The sequence below is a fragment of the Lygodium microphyllum genome, chromosome 12 (genome assembly GCF_053477565.2).
Source record: "Lygodium microphyllum isolate KBCC chromosome 12, Lygodium_microphyllum_v1.1.10, whole genome shotgun sequence".
NCBI lineage: Eukaryota > Viridiplantae > Streptophyta > Polypodiopsida > Schizaeales > Lygodiaceae > Lygodium > Lygodium microphyllum.
The window spans coordinates 89,214,092-89,232,824 of NC_141146.1; the positions used below are offsets into that span (position 1 = coordinate 89,214,092).

General features: G+C 42.7%; 2 protein-coding genes across 2 annotated transcripts in view; both read left to right on the forward strand.

The window, feature by feature from the left end:
- The window catches only part of LOC148028018 (kinesin-like protein KIN-UB), a 79,742-nt gene that overhangs the window by 23,892 nt on the left and 37,117 nt on the right, over positions 1 to 18,733 (forward strand). Inside the window, exons 3-8 of the mRNA XM_087689703.1 lie at positions 9,817 to 9,939; positions 10,678 to 10,863; positions 12,717 to 12,938; positions 13,032 to 13,197; positions 13,351 to 13,500; positions 14,097 to 14,185. Of these exons, the coding sequence (XP_087545829.1) occupies positions 9,817 to 9,939; positions 10,678 to 10,863; positions 12,717 to 12,938; positions 13,032 to 13,197; positions 13,351 to 13,500; positions 14,097 to 14,185 (936 nt within the window). The remainder of the gene's footprint in view (positions 1 to 9,816; positions 9,940 to 10,677; positions 10,864 to 12,716; positions 12,939 to 13,031; positions 13,198 to 13,350; positions 13,501 to 14,096; positions 14,186 to 18,733) is intronic.
- On the forward strand, positions 15,317 to 18,074 carry LOC148028019 (uncharacterized). The gene is made up of 4 exons (XM_087689021.1): positions 15,317 to 15,554; positions 15,956 to 16,035; positions 16,718 to 16,790; positions 16,947 to 18,074. The coding sequence occupies exons 1-4, from the start codon at positions 15,317 to 15,319 to the stop codon at positions 17,804 to 17,806; spliced, it is 1,251 nt and encodes a 416-aa protein (XP_087545147.1). The 3' UTR covers positions 17,807 to 18,074.

Consider the following 18,733-nt stretch of genomic DNA (forward strand, 5'->3'; position numbering starts at 1 on the left):
CGAGTAGACTTGGACAAGGTACCATGCTACTCGATGTTGTAAAATATCTGTTGTTGTTGAGTAAGCTGCCACGAGTACTGGATGCGTGTGTCACATTCTAGTACAATCCCGAGTTCTACAATTGGTTTTTATCCTCACGAAGTGACATGGGCTCATAAATATGTACATAAATAAACAGTGAGTTTGGTAACTGTGTATAGATAATACCAACACATACAAGCAATGATAGTCAAGAGCAGGGAGAAAAGTTATGTTGGAGCTTGAGGGGGGCACAACAAAGAGTGATGGAGGTCGAGCAAGAGTGAACCAGTGAGTGTGACGGCTTGAGAGAGTTTTAGCAGAGTGAAAAGTCCGAGACGATAAGAATGTACCAACAATGTGTTGGTACACAAAGAATAAAATGTATTTATACTTAGGGCACATAAAGGGTGTGTTCACATGTACAATGTGCGTGTACTATATATACGGAGGTTACCGGGCCTTTATATCCCAACAACCTCCCACTTAAAGGTCGGATATGAACCTCTAGCTAACCAACTCCCACTAGTTGAATGCTCTGCTTAGACTTTTAGTGAGAACATTTGCAGGGTTATCTTGTGTTTTAATCTTGGTCAATGTGATTTGACCATTTTTCAGAATCTATCTGATGAAGTGATATCGCACATCTATATGCTTTGTGCGTGAATGATACATGGCATTCTTAGCCAGATACACTGCACTCTGGCTATCACATCCCAAAATTGCAGTACCCATAGATATGCCGAGATCATCTGCAAGTCTGCTCAATCATATAGCTTCCTTAGAAGCTTCAGTAGAGCTGATATGTATTCAACTTCAGTGCAACAATGTTTTGCAACCTGGAACACCAAGAAACAACCCCACGAGCAATTGTAAAGACATAACCGCTGGTGGACCTACGAGTGTTCAAGTCATTGCCAAGTTTGCATCACAATAACACTGCAAACTAAGTGCACCCTACCCATAGCAAATACTTTTTCTTTGTGTACCCTTAAGGTATCGAAAAATACACTTGACAGCCTCCCAATGTGCTTTGCCAGGATTTGACATAAACCTGGTAACAACTCCCACTGCATGAGCAATGTTTGGACGAGTAGCAACCATAGCATATATAAGAGAGCCACAAGCTGATGCATAAGGAACTCCCTTCATAGCATTTGCTTCCATGTCATCTTTGGGGCTGTTGGCTTTGCTAAGCTTGAGATAAGGAGGTAAGGGTACCCCAAAAGGCTTAGCTCCAGCCATGTTAAATCTGTCCAGTACCTTTCCAATGTACTTTTCTTGAGAAAAAAACAACAATTTCTGCATTCTATCTCTACGAATCCTCATGCCCAAAATATGCTTTGCATTCCCCAAATCTTTCACGGAGTAACATATCATCCACATACAAAACAAGTATTATGGGGCTGCCATCTGTATCCTTTTTCATGTACAAGCAATGATCTGCATGGTTGCGTGTAAACTCATGAGATAGCATAAAAGTATCAAACTTTTTGTACCACTGCCTTGGTGCTTGCTTCAGCCCATACAGGTTGCGTTTTAGCTTACACACCATCTGCTCTTTTCCAAGAACTACAAAGCCCTCGGGCTGTTTCATGTAGATTTCCTCATCAATATCACCATGCAAAAAAGCTGCTTTTACATCCATTTGATACAGCTCTAAATCCAAAACAGCAGTAAGAGCAAAAAGCACACGTAAAGTGGTCATTTTACAACAGGTGAGAAGACCTCTTGGAAGTCAATCCCTTCCTTTTGTGCATAACCTTTGGTAACTAGCCTTGTCTTGTACTTGGGTTTCCCATCAACTGTCTTGACTTTGTACACCCATTTGTTTGGAAGTGGCTTTCTTCCCTTTGGTAATGACACAAGATCCCAAGTATCATTTGCATATAGAGATTTAATCTCTTCTTGCATAGCTAGCTCCCACTTACTGCTGAACTCGCATGACTTGGCCTCTTTGTATGTAAGAGGCTCACCCTCATCTATAAGCATCACATAATGCAAGGAGGGGTCAAACCTATGTGGTTGCCTTCTTACGCATGTAGACCTGCGTACCCAATGATCAACATTGTCAAGAATTGGGTCTACATCAGGAGGTATATTATTTTCAGCATTCATTTGCTGTTGTAAACCATTTTCAGCATGCTGTTCATGCTGTACAACACCTTCAATTTCATTTCTAGCACCTGCATTTTCATAATCAGCCAGCCTATCTTGCTGTCCATGACCTCCTTGTGCTTCTATTTGCTGTCCATCATCATCTAGCTCAAAAATAACTGGCTGATCATCAGTTTCAGCTTGTGGTACAGCACCTTGAGGCTCATTTTCTGAAGTAATGGGTGGTTGCAAACTCTGAAATTTTACATTTTTTAGATCTTCATTAGATGCTAGAGTGCCTTTCAGCAATTTTGCCTCATTAAACACAACCTTACGGCTGTGAATAATTTTCTTGGATTCAGGTAACCACACTTTGTTGCCAAATTCACCCTCATCACCATAGCCCATGAAGATGCCTTTGGTAGATTTTGGGTCAAGTTTATTCCTCAGTTCATTCCTAACATGCACAAAGGCATCATAACCAAAAATGCGTAAATGGTCATATGAGGCCGATTTGCCAGACCAAACCTCCTCAGGGATGCCATTATTTAAGAACCTGTTTGGAGAGCAGTTCCAAATGTGAACCATGGTTTTGAGTGCCTCTCCCCAAAATGCACGAGGGAGATCAGCAGTGGACAGCATACACCGCACTCTTTCACATAAAGTCCTGTTATATCTTTCAGCCACCCCATTTGAAGAAGGGCTGTAAGGGGCTGTAAGCTCCCTCTTAATACCATGCAAGTCACAAAAGGACTTGAATTTGGTCGATGTGAACTCACCAACATTATTAGTTCGCAAGCATTTCAGCTTTCTACCTGTCTAAGTGGTCACAAATGCATGAAAAGTTTTAAAAACAGAATACATCACTTTTCTTTTTCAGCAAGTACACCCAGATCTTCTTGGAATAGTCATCAATAAAGGAGATAAAATATGCAGCACCACCCAATGATTTCACGGGCATACTACATACATCAGAATGCACAAAGTCCAAGACATTGGACTTAGGAGAGACACCAGAGTAAAAAGAATTTTTTATTTGCTTTTCAAACTGACACTCATTACAAAAATCAAGTTTAGAGCCTTTTCCATCAACCCTCTTCAGAGAGGTGAGGACATCAAGTCCTTTTTGGCTCATATGGCCTAATCTCTTATGCCATAACTCCAAGTGACTACAAATTTCAGCAACTGCAAGAAACTTGCCATTCAAGGCTTTACAGTGCAAACAATATAATGTGCCCTTCTTGGTTTCTTTTGCAATCAGCATGGAACCCTTTTTCACTTTCCACAAACCACCACCAAACAGTGTGGTGTAGCCATGCAAGTCAAGTTGACCAACAGACAGTAAACTCTTTTTAATGCCAGACATATATCTGATATCTTTCAACACAAGCTCTTGACCATTGTCTAAAGACAAGTGTACGGTACCAATCCCATCAATGCTGCAAGTATGATTATTTCCAAGGTATACCTTTCCATAACTGCCTGCATTGGACATAGCAAAACACTCCAAAGCAAGGAGTTACATGAAAAGAGGCACCAGAGTCTACAATCCAAGTTTGAGCGACACCATCATCAACAGACAAGAGTGCATCAATCACATCAGCCTTGGTAATGTGCATATCCTGCATGTGACATACAAGGGCATCATAATCAACTGCACATAATACATCAGCCTCTGTATGTGAAAGTTTCTCTATGACCACACTAGAGGCCACATTGGCCTTTTCTTTGCCTTTGGATGTCTCCAATGCATCTGTTTTTTCTTCTTCACTCTCTGCTGTGCCCCCCTCAAGCTCCAACAAGTTAGGTTTGATAGGCTGAGCTTCTAGGGTTCTCCCCTCACCACACGTCTAGAAGTTGTGTGACTATTCCCGCCTCCAAGTGGAGGGTATACAGTCCTCATGGTCGCCATGGGAAGCCTTGACCAACACCTTTGAGGGCGTACATGGGGCGCTACTCCCTTCTACAGGCTTTCCTCCCGTTTTTAATCTATCCTTCCGGGGACGAGCCCTGCCCCATTCCATCACAACCAGTCCGTGCAACTTGGCATGAGCAAAGATCTGCTACGGGTTGGAATACGCCCCGCAGTTGACACCGGACGAACATCATCACAAGGGTTGTCCCTCTATAGCAAACACTACATGCCTCACCTCACCCCTCCTCGTCATATGCGCTTGATAATCCACTGTTTAATCCCTTCCATGCGAATAGTTCTATCCTACCTCAGGGCCTAACCCTTGGTTCATATTTTGTAGGTTCCCCCACAGTAACCATCATGGAGGATACAATACAGCTGATCTGCAAAGAAGCTCTCTGCCGCCGAAGGGAGCATACGGTACAAGCTCCTCCACTAGAACGCTACGTGCCTACCCTAAAGAGGTATACGTCGAGACGAGGCCTAAAGCAACTTCGCTTGGGACGCAGGCCGCAAAACCAGAAGAGAAGGAAGCTAAAAACAAGAAGGAATTTGCTGGATTATTTAAAAGCATTCTTGATACGGCAACGGCCAGGGACTACACCATTTGGGTCCTAGCTGATCTCTCTCCTATCCGGCCTAATAGGAGCCCCTCACCAGCAACGCCTCCGTCGCCTCATCACCCGGACTCACCCCGTTTCATACAAATAGAATAGCCCCTATGTTGTATAAAATGCTTACCAAGTGCTATCTGGCCATGATTTTTTGTCTTTAGATGGTTAAAAGGAGGCATGTTCCTCAACTGTACAAACCTTTCATGTCTACTTTTAATATATTTTACGCCTTTAGCAAAAGAAAAAGATAATCAAGCACAGGAGATATATATTTAAGTCAACACCGTGGGATTCAGATAAGTGATGTCTCTTTGCGTTGCGCGTATTCATTATAGTTGAAGCATATGATTTGCATGTACTCTCACAAGTTATCAAGTGGATACAGGATGACACAGGTCTCTATACGAAAGCGTTCAATGTCCAAGATGCCACAAGACCGCCCACATCGCATGGCCCAAAGCATAGTCATTGGCTACTCTCTCTTTCTGGGTCAAACTCTACATTTGGCTTATGACAGCTGTTACCTCAATTGTACCGACATCGCATGTCACAAAGAGGTTTTGTAAAATCTCAAGTGTATCTCCCCATCTTCACAACTGTTCCCTCAGCAATGAGGCTAGTAACACAATCATCGTTGTAATATCCATTTTCATAGCCTTTAACTCTCTACATTTTCCAGTCCAAATGAAAGGCTGATAGCCTCAACGTATTGCAATGATTGTATTTCCAAAATAGAAAAAAGAAAAAAGAAAAAGAGAGAGAAAAAAAGAGAGAAGTAGAAGAAGAAAAAAGAAAAAGAGAAAACAAAAAGAAATGACAATAACAAAAAAGAAAGATAGAAACGAAAGAAAAAGGAAAAAGTATCCACAATCATAGTATAACACCTAGGGTTCCTCAAATTAGGTGCGTTTAGTGACCTTGGTCGGTTGGCTCCGTCCCTAGTCCCCTAGCCCTTTTCACATCCCCCACAATTGCTCAGGGCACATTAAGGGCAGGACATATCTAAGGAGCTTGTCGTGCCTATGGTTAGACGTGTCACCCTGACCCATTTGCACGCTTCCTTTTTTGCACTCCACTTCACTACCATTGCAATCGATCGTGGTAAGCAATGCACGAACGACCATGGAAAGTACACCGTACTCGTCAAGCAATATAAGTAGCTACCAGCTATTAAAAGTTAAGGTGTTGATGAGTTCAATTACGCTACATTATGTTGTTACAGCACAAACGCCTTCATGTGTACTTCTTCTCAACCACATGTTGCTACACAGCACCAAACTAGCAGTCTTCTAACTATGTAATATCTAAGTATGCACGTGCACTCACACAATATGTGCACCACAATCTATATACAATTTGGGTCCTCAAGTGCAAGACATTACTCTCGGCTTGCCTAGAGTTCAACTTGTCTCCCAAACTAATCAAGCTTCGTCTTGTGTACAATAAGAAGACTAGCACTACCCCCAGGGAGAAACCACATATGAGAGGTTTTCAATTGTGCAGGTATTGAAGACTCCAACAAAAGTACCGTCAGCTCGTTGTTAACACTCAACTCTGAATTTTTATCCTTCATCCTGCAAGCCCAGCAAGGAATCGTTGCCTGCCGAATCCCTAGCACATCCACACCTGTGCCAACCCATGAGTGCAACTCTCAACAAAAACAAGCCCTATCAACTACTTCAACAATCCTATCACCAACCAATCAGGCCAACAAAGTGCCACCAACCACCTTCATTCACACCACCACTAAAACTCCTTCAAGGCCAACCACAACAGTCCCTTCCACCCACGTCTTCGGTGCATGCCAAAGCCTGCTACCTACGACGGTGAGTGCCATGAGATTGGCACTCGTCTAGGAGGGGTGTAATGTTAACCCTCAAACGAACAAGTTGGAAAATCCGGAAAATCTAAATTGGAGGACAAGGCCAAGGCAAAAGTGAAACGGAAGACGAAGGTGTGCCAAGAAAAATATGGAAACACAAGAAGTGCAGAAAAGTCTTAAATCAAGGAGAAAGTTGCACAAGGAAAAGACAAGTTAATACTTTTGTAAAAGAGCGCAAGGCGCATCATGATTTATTTTAAGAGTGTTGGGCTCTCACCCGTGCAATTTGTAAAGGTAGATGGGCGGTAGGAAGAAAGCTAGGAAGATAGGAGGACAATGGAAAAAAGGACTTAGGCCACGACTGGCCATGTAAAAAAGGGGATGACCGCCCAAAAGGGATTTAGGGTTTTGTATATAAAGGTGAAAGTGAATGAGAAGCTCATTCTTGTGTGTGGCCAAAAGTGGCTCTCCTTTTCTTCTTCTTCTTCTTGTTCTTGCTTGCTTGAGCTTGTGCTTGAGAGAGGGAGTGTGAGAGTGTGAGGGTGAGGGACCGGGGAGGAGAAGCTCTCCATCTTCTCCTCTCTTCTTTTGTCTTGCTCGCGGTAATGGAGCTTGGAGCTTGAGGATGGAGCTTGTTTGAGGCTTGCACTTGGATCGTGGAGCTGCCGGAGTGCTTAGGAAAGGAGGCAACTCGATCGGGCGTGGATGTAAGCTCACTACACTCATAGGGACAGATAGCGCATCAGCTATGTGAGAGGTAGCCATTAGTGCTTGGGTTGGAACGCTTGAACAATAAGCGGCTCGTGGGTCTTGGCGGCTGATCGCCTCTACAGTAGAACATGTAGATCTTGGTATTAATAGGTCAGATTGCAGCTTGATACCTTGAGCAAACAACTTTGATAGTTGATGCAAAACGATATTTGTCACCAAGAATGGTAGTTGCATTCGTACTACGTACGGACTAGTTCATTCTATACGGTTCGTTCCGTACCGTATGGTACGTATTTGTACCAAAAAAGGCTATTTTTGGCCTATGAAGACTAGACCACACAATATCTTTTTTAACTCCTAAGCCTTATGCTTATTATCATAATTTCAAGTCTCTCTCACACACTCTCTCTCACAACTTCCAAGATGAGTATGCAATTCCAAGAGCATCCCTCCCACACAATCCCACCATCTCTCTCTCCCCCCCAAACTGCCAAGCCTCTCACACACTCTCTCACACACACACACACAAAAGAATGAAGAGCCTCTTTGTCCATCCACCCTACACTTTGCTTTGTTGTAAGATGTATTACATATACACTTCCATCTGTCTTCTAGTAGCGCATTGCGCATGTTGTGCATGAGGCTTTACATTTTTACCCTCATGTAATCATCCAATTAACTCAAGTGACATTACTATTTTAGCTCTAAACATGTGTTTTATTATCTATATCGAAAATAACCAAGTTTTTGTTTTTGTTTTTTTTTTTTCGTACTAATATCATACCGTGGCTTATAAAATCATAAGGTACAAATTAGTACCGTATTTAATTGTACCATACCATATTGTACCTTTCGTACCTAACAGCCTTGTGTGCACTATGATGGGAATGAAATGTAGCCCTTTGGGTAGAGGTGTCGATGACAAGGAAAGGGGCTGCTCTATGGAGAGAGGCAAATGCAGCCTCTAGGTAGTGGAATGGTTGACTAGACATTGGAAGTGAAGGACAGCAATAGAGGGAGCAAAATGCAGTCCTCGGGAGCTGTCGGAGATGAAGGATATGCTAGAATCCCTTTGAGATGATGGCTGCTGTCAAGACGACTATTTGGACATCCAATTGGAGAAGAAAGAAGACCCCAAAATGTCGGTGAAGATTTCTCCATGTAGTGGGTGCTGATAGGTGATTGGTGGGAAGCCCTTCAAGAGTGAAGAAAACTTAAAAAACGCATGTATCTGATGTAGGATTGATAAAGAGGGTGTGACATGTTGTAGACGGCCTGAAATTGCTGCAAACGCAGCCTTCATAAAGTTGTTGATGGCTGAGAACTGTCTTGTGGGTGTTGAGGTGGTAGTAGGAGCTGGAAACACACTATAATGATTGAGATGATCCATTGTATCAGTCCAATGAGTAGTGAAACCAGCAAATGCAGCTATTTAGAGTGTTTGGAGTTGACGGCGATATAAAGAAGAACTCCAGAATGAAATCGCCAGCTGGTAAGGTGTCATGATTGGTTGGCCAGCACCATGATCTGAGATATCTGCCAATTTAGGGGTGTGGACAATAGTGGTAAGAGGGCTGAGTATGAAGGTGTGATGGGGGAATTATGAAGAACGAATGAGAGAGCAAGTGTAGAGTGAAGATGGATGAATGCCCATGCCATATTTATAGGCACATGAGTCACCGAACTCTCTAAGGTGGTGCCCCGCCAACTCTCTTGGGTGGTGCCCCAATACTAATTAATGATGCAAATAAAGCCTTTTTGGGGCTGTAAATGGAAACCAAAGTAGGAGTTAATGGAATATATTGCACTTAATGACTTTGGTATCTCAACACTATCATTCGTGGATATGATTTAGGAGCATCTAGGTTCATTAGACTTGCATAGAGACTCTTTTAGCTCTCTATGATGTATTGGATCCTCAGTTAGTTCAAGATTGGGAGAGGAACCAGCATAGGTCTTCATGCGGGAGCCCATGTGAGGGATTTGAGACAGATCATGGGTGCTCACGTGGGAGCTTGCATGAGGGATCAAGTAGATTATAGGCATGGGTTATGATTTACTTGCTTGATTGGGAAAAACATTGGATGCATGAGGTCTCTTCTATAAATCAAATTTTGTTGGTAGTTAGGTTATGCATTGCTTGTCTTGTCAAGGTTCTATTGTTAATGCTCTTGAGACTTGCAACCAAATTTGATTGCTACATTGATTTTCTGGAACTTAAAGCAGGTGAATGTGAAATAAAATTCCAGTAGTATATTTTGAAGGAAATTGCTTTCAATGTGGTGGCAGTCAAATACAAGCAGCACAATACCTTCATGTATGTTGATTGTATTTGTGTTGAATTTTTCCAACGCTCAACGGTAGAGAACAAGCCATATCGTTTGGTAGGGACAAGCTATAATCTCCTAAATTATGATCAAGAAAACATTGAAGAATGCAAGTAGAAATTGTAGTATTAATGTTAATGTATTGCTTGTGTCAATACTCGTGATTTTTTGGGACTCAAGGTAGAGAGTATAGCAGAGATTGGCCGTTGTCTGTAATATTGTTGTGAGTACAAAAGGTTTTCTATTGAATGCAGACCTTAGTGAAAACTTCACTTCTGCTAATTGATTTGTCTTGCTGATATCTTTGTGCAGCTGAAAAGATTGAAGCTCCGTAAAAATAATTGGGATTGTGAAACATACCAATTTGATGAGATCCTCACAGACTTCGCCTCACAGAAACGCGTTTATGAAGTTGTTGCAAAGCCTGTGATTGAGGTGATTATCCCTTTCAATTCTTGGACTATTAATCTCCTTATTGTTGCTTATTAATTCCATGTTTTAGCTATTGTGGTGCAATGGCTGGTAATTTCCATTTGTCAGTTTAAGAACCTATTATCTCAGTGTGTAGAGATTGTGGCTTCAGGATGAAGGCTGACAGGCTATCTAGTGGTGCTGTCGAATTGGTTGCTTATGTGAAGGGGAAGATTCATATACCTGTAGGGTGATTTGAAACTTAATGCTTTGATATTTTTGTCACAAATCACATGGATAGGCAAGCACGTAAACAGCTCAATGGGAATCCTATATATAGAAACAGTGTCCTACGGACAACGTGTGGTTGAATAAGAATATGCATGCAGGCTTGAGATTCTGAGCTTACAAGGAAATACAAGCTTAGGATAAGAAGGTTTTGGGAATATTTGAGAACCAACCCTAATGCGCCAATTTGTAGGGTTTTCTAGTGTATGTTCATGCAACAAAGCTCACAATAGGTGACTTAGCATCACACTTCAAGCATGGATACCAACATCAAATGAGAGTTTAAATATAGGTGTTCTTTTGTCAATTTTGAAAAGATTAAATTTGCACTCTTATCTTTTGGTTGCTATACATCTTCCCTCTTCTGGGTGGCTAAATAACTGGACTTCCTAAGATTTAACTTTATGTCTACAGAATGAAAAGAATTTTGGAGGAGTTCTAGACTAACGTACAAACCTGCAAAATGTGTTGCAGAGTGTGTTGAATGGATACAATGGAACTGTTATGGCATATGGTCAGACAGGAACAGGCAAAACTTTCACTTTAGGAAGGTTAGGTAAAGAAGATACCTCAGATCGTGGAATAATGGTGCGAGCTATGGAGGACATTCTAGCAGACCTCTCTCCAGAGCATGACTCTGTCACTGTTTCTTATTTACAGGTGCGTAGTTTTAGCCTTGGTTTTAAGATTATTTCAGCCAAGGGCAGATTGTAACTTTATCCTGATGCAAAAGTGCCTGCATCCAAATTTCAAAGTTAAAGATATCTTTCTTCTTGGTACTAAATTCAATTTGCATGTTGTTAGCATAATCTCATTAGTCAAAGCATGGCTTTTCATCAGAATCCATTGCTAAAGCATGGTCCCTCTTAGTTGTCTCTTAGGTGAAGTGCCAAATTACACAAATGTATGTTTTTTTCAGAAAGTGAAATTTGAGGCAGGCCTTAATAGAAGCTAAAATGCCTTCGAACAGCTGCAGTTTTCAAAATATGCTTTTTATGTTTTCAGCTTACTGGGGTAATGTATGAAGAAATCTATTGTAAATGCAAGAGATTTTATTGTTTGAAGAGGTTTCATCAAATAGGACATTATGAAGGATGGACAAGGACAGTTTTGTATATGTTTTATGAATTTGATGTGGGGTGGGATGAACAATATTTCAAAGAACCTTGAGAGTAGTTGCAGCTCTACAATGGTGCATTGCAGTTGATGACAGCTCTCTGAAGCAGGGGATGTGTCCAGCTTCTTTTAAATAATGGTTATTAGTTTGAGTTTTGATTGAGCTAGAACTCAAATGCCAGCAGGATTAAAACTCAGCGGTCAGATGTGACTGCTTTGAGCAATAATTGTTAATTGACAGTGTAATTAGAGTGAGTTGAACAATTCGTTCCCTATACAAGTTATATGGCTCCTCAAGAGGATCTTTTTCCACACCCTCCTGGATCCCTCTCTAAACTCTAAAGAGGTCTGTTTTGATAGCACGAAATCTCCAAGCAATCTGAATAATGCCATGGGGATCTGAGTCTATATCAAACTGTTTTGTTTGTGAGCCCTCACCCCAATCCAATAGATGATGAGTGCACCTGTTGGAGCAAAATCCAGAAGCTGGCAGTCTCTATGAGCTGAAACACTGCAAAATGTGGCTTGCTTTGAGGCCATGATGCATGCTTGGGTTGCAGATATTCTCTGTGAAGCAAAGACACACCTCTGACAGCCTTTGTATGCTGAAATAAGCAGTATACAGCTGATGGTTGCCAGTTACAGCTTAGGCTGTGAGGAGAGAGAATGACCTTAGTAAGTCTTTGTTTGATAAAATTGCAGGTCTGGATGCCACCTGGGGATGAAAACATACAGTTGGGTTGGCAAACCTCCAGCAGCTCTGCTAGCAGTAGGGATGTCTAGTAAACTCACCTATGGAGGGATGTCTGGCAGCAGTTTAGGGCTGGCCAGTTAAAAGTCGTAGCAGGGAAAACTGAAAACACAGTATGCACAACACTGAAAAGACAAGTTTTGGTGATGATATTATGTCAGACTCTGTAAACTGGAACACAAGAATGAAGGCGGCACTGAAGAAATCTGCATAGAATGATGAATAGAGTAAATGTGATTATAAGCCCTAAGCTAGGTGCATGTGCATCACCAGTCACCAGTGAAGGATAAATGCACCAAAGAGGTCTCCATAGCCACAGCCTATACTAGATAGTTATAGTAATGATATGCAAAGCCTGTGCAGTGTACAGCTCCTGCAATGCAGAGTATGCAGCTTTACATATTGTCTGGATTTTTGGTTTTTAATAAGGCGAAAATAATTGTGGGTTGTGTCCTTGTTTGCCAACTCAGCTTGTTAGTTGGTGTGTATATGAATTCCTCCCTTATGATTTTTATTTCTGCATGTCATAATTTACATTCATTGACATTTTCTTTCAAAAGCTATTGTCTGAATCATCCCATAGTATTTCAGACATTACTTACTGATACATGATGACACTGACTTGTGTGCTCACATGCTAGGACAGTTATACATGGAAACAGTACAAGATCTGCTTGCACCTGGCAAATACAATATTCCGATAGTTGAAGATCCCAAGACAGGGGATGTGTCTGTTCCAGGATCTACTGTTGTAGAAATAAAAGACCAAATGAGTTTTGTTGAACTTCTTCAAACAGGAGAAGCAAACCGTTTTGCAGCAAACACAAAGCTCAACACAGAGTCTTCTCGCAGCCATGCTATTTTAATGGTGAGAACTGGAAATTCCTTAGTTGCTGAGGTCTAACTTGAGATATTCCTTCAGTTTTCTAGTTGCAATAATTAATTGTCTACTCTGATGCAGGTAAATGTTAGGAAGTGTGTGATAGCAAGGCCTGAAAGTGATTCATTTTCCTCCAATGAAAATGGAACCGATGCGCACATAGCCAAAGGGCTGCGTGCTCCTTTAGTCAGGAAAAGCAAACTTGTTGTGGTTGATCTTGCTGGATCAGAGCGGGTACACAAATCAGGTGTACCCTTCAGTTCCAATTGGAAGGAATAACTCTCTGAATGCAGTTCGCAGTTCTTTGAGATTTAATACATTTGAACATGCTTTTTCCTTCTCTTGCTTTTGGCATAATGTGCAGACGAGTCATAGTCAAGAATTCATGTCATTGTTTCAGGCAGTGAAGGACATGCTCTGGAGGAAGCTAAATCGATAAATCTTTCACTAACTGCACTTGGGAAGTGCATCAATGCTCTGGCGGAGGGCAGCCTTCATGTTCCTATCAGGGATTCAAAACTTACAAGAATTCTTCGTGATTCTTTCGGAGGTTTGACCAGCTTCCCCTGTTTTTCGGATATGACTTGATGTTCATAACTTGATCTATTGCTTTACTTGAGCCCATTTGGGCCAAGAAAAAGCTCAACATGCAAACAGTGCATTTCTTTCCTGTACAGTAGACTTGAACACATACAGGTCCCTTTGTGAAGCTTTATTGTTATAGTAGAGGCAAGTCAAGTTTCTGCACAGTCAATGAAGTTTTCATTTCTGGTTTCATTTATGGTCATCACAGCTTTTTGTGATGTCCATGATATTTTTCTCTCCTTTGCGTGCACTGTTTTTACCTTTTAATATGTGATTTGTCTTGTCCTTTAGGTCTTTGCTTGCAAGAAAATCGCACAATGCATCTCATTTGTCATTCTGGTTTTTGTGTTATAAAGCCTCTCTTGAAGCAATGCTTGGCTAATTGGGCTCAAGGTGGCTCTCACCTAGGGGTTTTCTCAGTGTAATGGAACATGTTACTGATACATATTGCAATACTCATTTCTTGGGTGATCAATGAATCTGATGCTCTCATGCTTGGATCCTGTGTTAAAGCTTAGAAAGGAAACAATCTGCTAAACTGACTCTGCTGGTGGGATGCAGGTACTGCAAGGACTTCTTTGGTGATAACGATAGGACCTTCACCTCGGCATAGAGGAGAGACATCTAGTACTATAATGTTTGGCCAACGTGTATGTTTCAACAATAATCAGATTGGTCTGCCACTCTATTTCCAGGGAAAGCAATAATAAATTAATATCGAATAATTTTCCAAATGAAGTTGTTATTAGAAATGTCAAACATCAAGAAATATCGTGCAAACACAAAAAAAAAAGGCTGCATGAGGAGCAGCGTGGACTTTTTTTCAAAGTACATATGTTTCTTAGTCACTCTTATTTTTAGGGATGATCCATGTCTCAATTTACGTAAATTGCTGTATCATTGTTGTGTGTGTGTGTGTGAGAGAGAGAGAGAGAGAGAGAGAGAGAGAGAGAGAGAGAGAGAGAGAGAGAGGTCCTAGTGCGATCATCAGCATTAATAAAGGTACAACGCAGTCTGTCCTTGAAGGCAGCCAGGTCCCTTCATGAAGTCATGACCCTACAGGCAGTCCGTTGTAAACTGCAGACAGGCATGACCTGCAAATGGCCAGTCAGACAGTCAGGCAGTCCATTGTGAAATGCAGCCTGCGTTGACTGCAGACCAGCACCCTCTCCGACAGCCCACATACAGGCTGACAGGCATGTTAACATACCCACTCACAGTTCTACAGACACACACAACCCTATACATGCTTGTACACAGCCAGCTGCAGCACAAACAAGCAGGCAGACACAGAGGCAGGCTTGCAGACCTGAAATGCAGCAGACCTGCCATGGCAACCTGCAGTGTCACATAGTTGGCACACATGCCTGTGACACAACACACAGTTTCAGCAGGCTTGGAGAGAGAGAGAGAGATGTCATCGTCTGAGAGCCCAGCCCTGCCACCGGCCGTCTGACCTGCGGGTCGTGGTTGCAGCTGTCGCCTGTCAGTCCTGCGGGTCGGGGTTCCTGCCGTTGCCCGTCAGACCTGCGGGTTGTGGTCCCTGCAGTTGTCCGTCAGACCTGCGAGTCGTGGACCTTAGCGCCCTGTTGGACGGTGCCATGTTTCGTCACGCCTATCTGCTGCCCTGTCACTTTGCCACGCTGCAGACGCCCACCTTGATTCGACCGTCGTGCTGTCCTCTGGCCCTCCTGCTCGCGTTTGTCCATTTCTGCAGAGGCGCCGAGCTGCTGTAAACCCTAATCTTGACGGTTGTCAGAGAAACAGAGTCTCGACCAGTTATGTTGCATCTGCTGCCCCGATATTCATCTGCCGTGCGTCCTGCTGCCTCTGGATTCCACACTCTGCACGCTGCCGTGCTGTGCAGTGTGAGAGAGTTTCATCATCTGGCAGTGAGTGACAGTGTCCTGCACATCTTGACCAGCACTTGGGGAATTGGGAAATACCAAGTTTTGCCGGATTTGGATAGCAATTCTTTGGCGGAGGATTCCGAGCAGTTGACAGAAGGGGAAGAGACAGGTAAATGTCAGAAGATGTCGCTAGAAGACCCGCTCTTATGCCCCCCAAATTGCTGGCTAGTGCCAACCGTCTTATGTCCGATTATGTACATGTTAATGAGAGCAAAGCTAACTCTTTTCCGGAAGGGGATCATGTAGTAGCAGTCATGGGAACGGAACTGGTTCTACAGCAGACTGCTGCCTTCCATGAGAGGGCAGCCATCCTCTATTTCACAGGAAGGATTCCCTTGATCACAAGGATTCGTACCTGGCTGCAGTCTATGCTTGTAAATGTGCAACTTTTGCCAAGAACATGCTTCAGGGCTTGTGCAGGCCCCTCTTGTTGAAGAAATTTATGATGGTCCCAAGGGGTTTTTTGAGGTGCTTTTTCGCTCCTTGGAAGTGCGGTCTTTCATCATGCAGTGCATCCCTTTGTTTTTGGATGGGCAGCTGGTTCACATGGTCCCTTGGAGGCCCATGGCCAAGTTTCAGGAGGTGTTGAGGCAAGCATGCCCTATTTGGGTGGAGGTGGTTGATTTCCCTGCGCATCTTTGGAGACCCCTCCCTTTGGTCTTGAGAACCTTAGGCGAGGTGTTGGTAGAGCCTCGGCTGGCTTCCTGCAATTGGAATAGGGTATGCATGCTTTGGGACAAAGGAAAATCTCGCTCGACCAAAATCCATTTTCAAGTCCCAGGACTGCAAACCTTCATTTATGAGTTGAAATGGGGTACTTTTGCAGGACACTGTTTCAGATGTGGCCAATTGGGCCATTTCATTTCAGAATGTGACAAAAATCTGGAGGTTTTGCAACACACTATAGATTCAGACATGGAGATGTAGGAACACCATCCTCCCCACTCACTTTAGCAGCCTCAAGCTGATTTTGAGATGCTTCCCCAACATGGTTGAGATGATGGTAAGAAGGAGATTTTACAAGTGGGTCTTGAGCGTATTTCCATTCCGGTTGTTCGGAATGTGTCTCCTCGGGAAGATTCTTGGGTTTCAGTGGTTAGACGTAATGCAAGACAAGCTTCTCGTTCGGCTCCTGCCCGTTCATCTCCACACCCCATTACTTAGACCTTTCAACGAAGAGGTAGGGGGTTTTACATGAACCCTCTATCTTCCCGTGCTCCGGCGGGGGATGATAATAGGAATTCCAATTCTGCTTTGCACTTTGATGTGCAGGGGAGGCTTGTGCCTCCTAGGAATGTTTTTCGGTCACAACAACAACAATTCCCTTCTCCTGCTTCCATTGCTGGTTTGCAAAGGGCAGACCTTGTCGACGTAATCCGAAGCAAGATGGAAAGGTTCTAGGCAGCTAAAGCTTTAGATGTAAAAGAAAAAGGAAAAGCGGTGGTTTAGTAGTTTTCTCTTTTTCGATTTATCATGAGAATTGCTTTGTGGAATGTTAAAGGTATCTCTTTGGGTAGTAAGCAGTATCGGTTGTGGAAAGTTGTGCTTGCTGGAAATTGGGATGTTTTTTGTGTTGTGGAGCACAAACAACATTCTTTGGTTAGATCTTCTTATGTGTATAAGGATTATGTGGTCTTCTTTAGTGGTCGCGCTCCGCATAAATCAGGAGTTATGTTGGCTGTCAAATCCTCCTTGCAACTTGCATTGGTTTCTCAAGATACTCGTGGCCGATTTCTGATTCTGGAAATATGTTATGAGGGGGAGGTTTTGTGGATTGTAGGCGTGTATGCTCCTTCTAATGCAAGGAAACGTCGTCTGCTTTGGGATGACCTGCACTGCCTCGCCTTGGCTTATCAAGGTTTTGTTATGGGTGATTTTAATGCCTGTGTTTCTGCAGATCAGGCGACCTCTCCGCATTTGGTTATGGATGGCCCTGAGCAACAGGCTTGGGATGCTCTTGTAGCGGCATCTTTGAAACAGGATATGTGGTCCTGGATGTATCCATCACAAGCCGGATATACTTATCGCTCTCTTCAGCATCCAAATACTTGGGTTAGATTGGATAGGATCTACATCTACCAAATTGACTCCTTTCTTCCTGCAGTCATTGACATGCAGGTGGAAAGACAACATGTTCTGTCAGATCATTACCCTTTGGTCCTGGAAATGAGCCACAGACCTGTTCATGCATTCAAGGCTCTTCTTGCCCATTTGCCTCTTTGGTTTAATCAATCTTTTTTGCAGCAAAATCAGTTTTTGGAAGATGTTCAGCAACTGATAGCTTCTTTTAGCACGAAGGTCCTATCTAGAGGGATGGAAGCATGGGCGGTTTTTAGGGATAATGCGCGAGCGTTATCCTGACAATATGGTATTCAGCATGCATCCTCATTTCAAGCTGAATTGCAACATGCTCAATCTTTATTAGCTCATTTCTTGTCTTTGTGTCAGTCTGGGGATTCCAATGATGACTTTCTCACTTGCATTGAATGGTTGAAAGGCAGGGTCCAATCTTTTCTGGAGGAGGAATATGCAAAATACAAACTGTTAGCCAGAGCCGAAGCTTTACATGATAACAACTGTCAAACTCATCAATTTTTTGCTCGTCTGCAACATAAATATGCCCGGGAAAATATTGTGCTCTTAAAGAATGAGCACGGTGATATGGTGACTGATCCTGCCTCCATTATTCGGATGACTGTTGACTTTTATAGGGCCTTGTTGGGTCCGCATGAGATTCTTTCAGATGCTGTTCTTTCTACTCAAACATACATATGTGACTTGGTTAGTAATCAGGTCGAAATAGAATGGTAAATTTAATGGAGGCCTTTTTTGAAGATGAAGTGGAAGAAGTGCTGTCTCACTTGCCTCAAAGGAAAAGTCCAGGTTGGGACGAGCTTCCTAATGAGCTGTTTTCAGCCCATGTGTAAGTGCTTAAGGACCCATTGACTCGATTGTGTCAGCAGGTGTGGAACTTTGGTATGATGCCTTCAGATTGGAAGATAGCAGTCATCAGGTTACTGTCCAAGGTTCCCTCTCCGAGCTCTTTGAAATAGTGGAGGCCCATTTCAGTTATGGGATCGTTATATAAAATCTTCTCTAAGATTATTGCCAACAGATTGCAGAAAGTATTTCCGCAACTCATTCATCCACGTCAATACGGTTTCATTAAAGGTCGGCATATAATACACAACATTTTGAATGTGCAGCTGTGAATTGATTATGCCAAAGCTTCTAGCCAGCAAGTTGTTATGCTTCAGCTAGATATAGAGAAGGCTTTTGATCATGTTA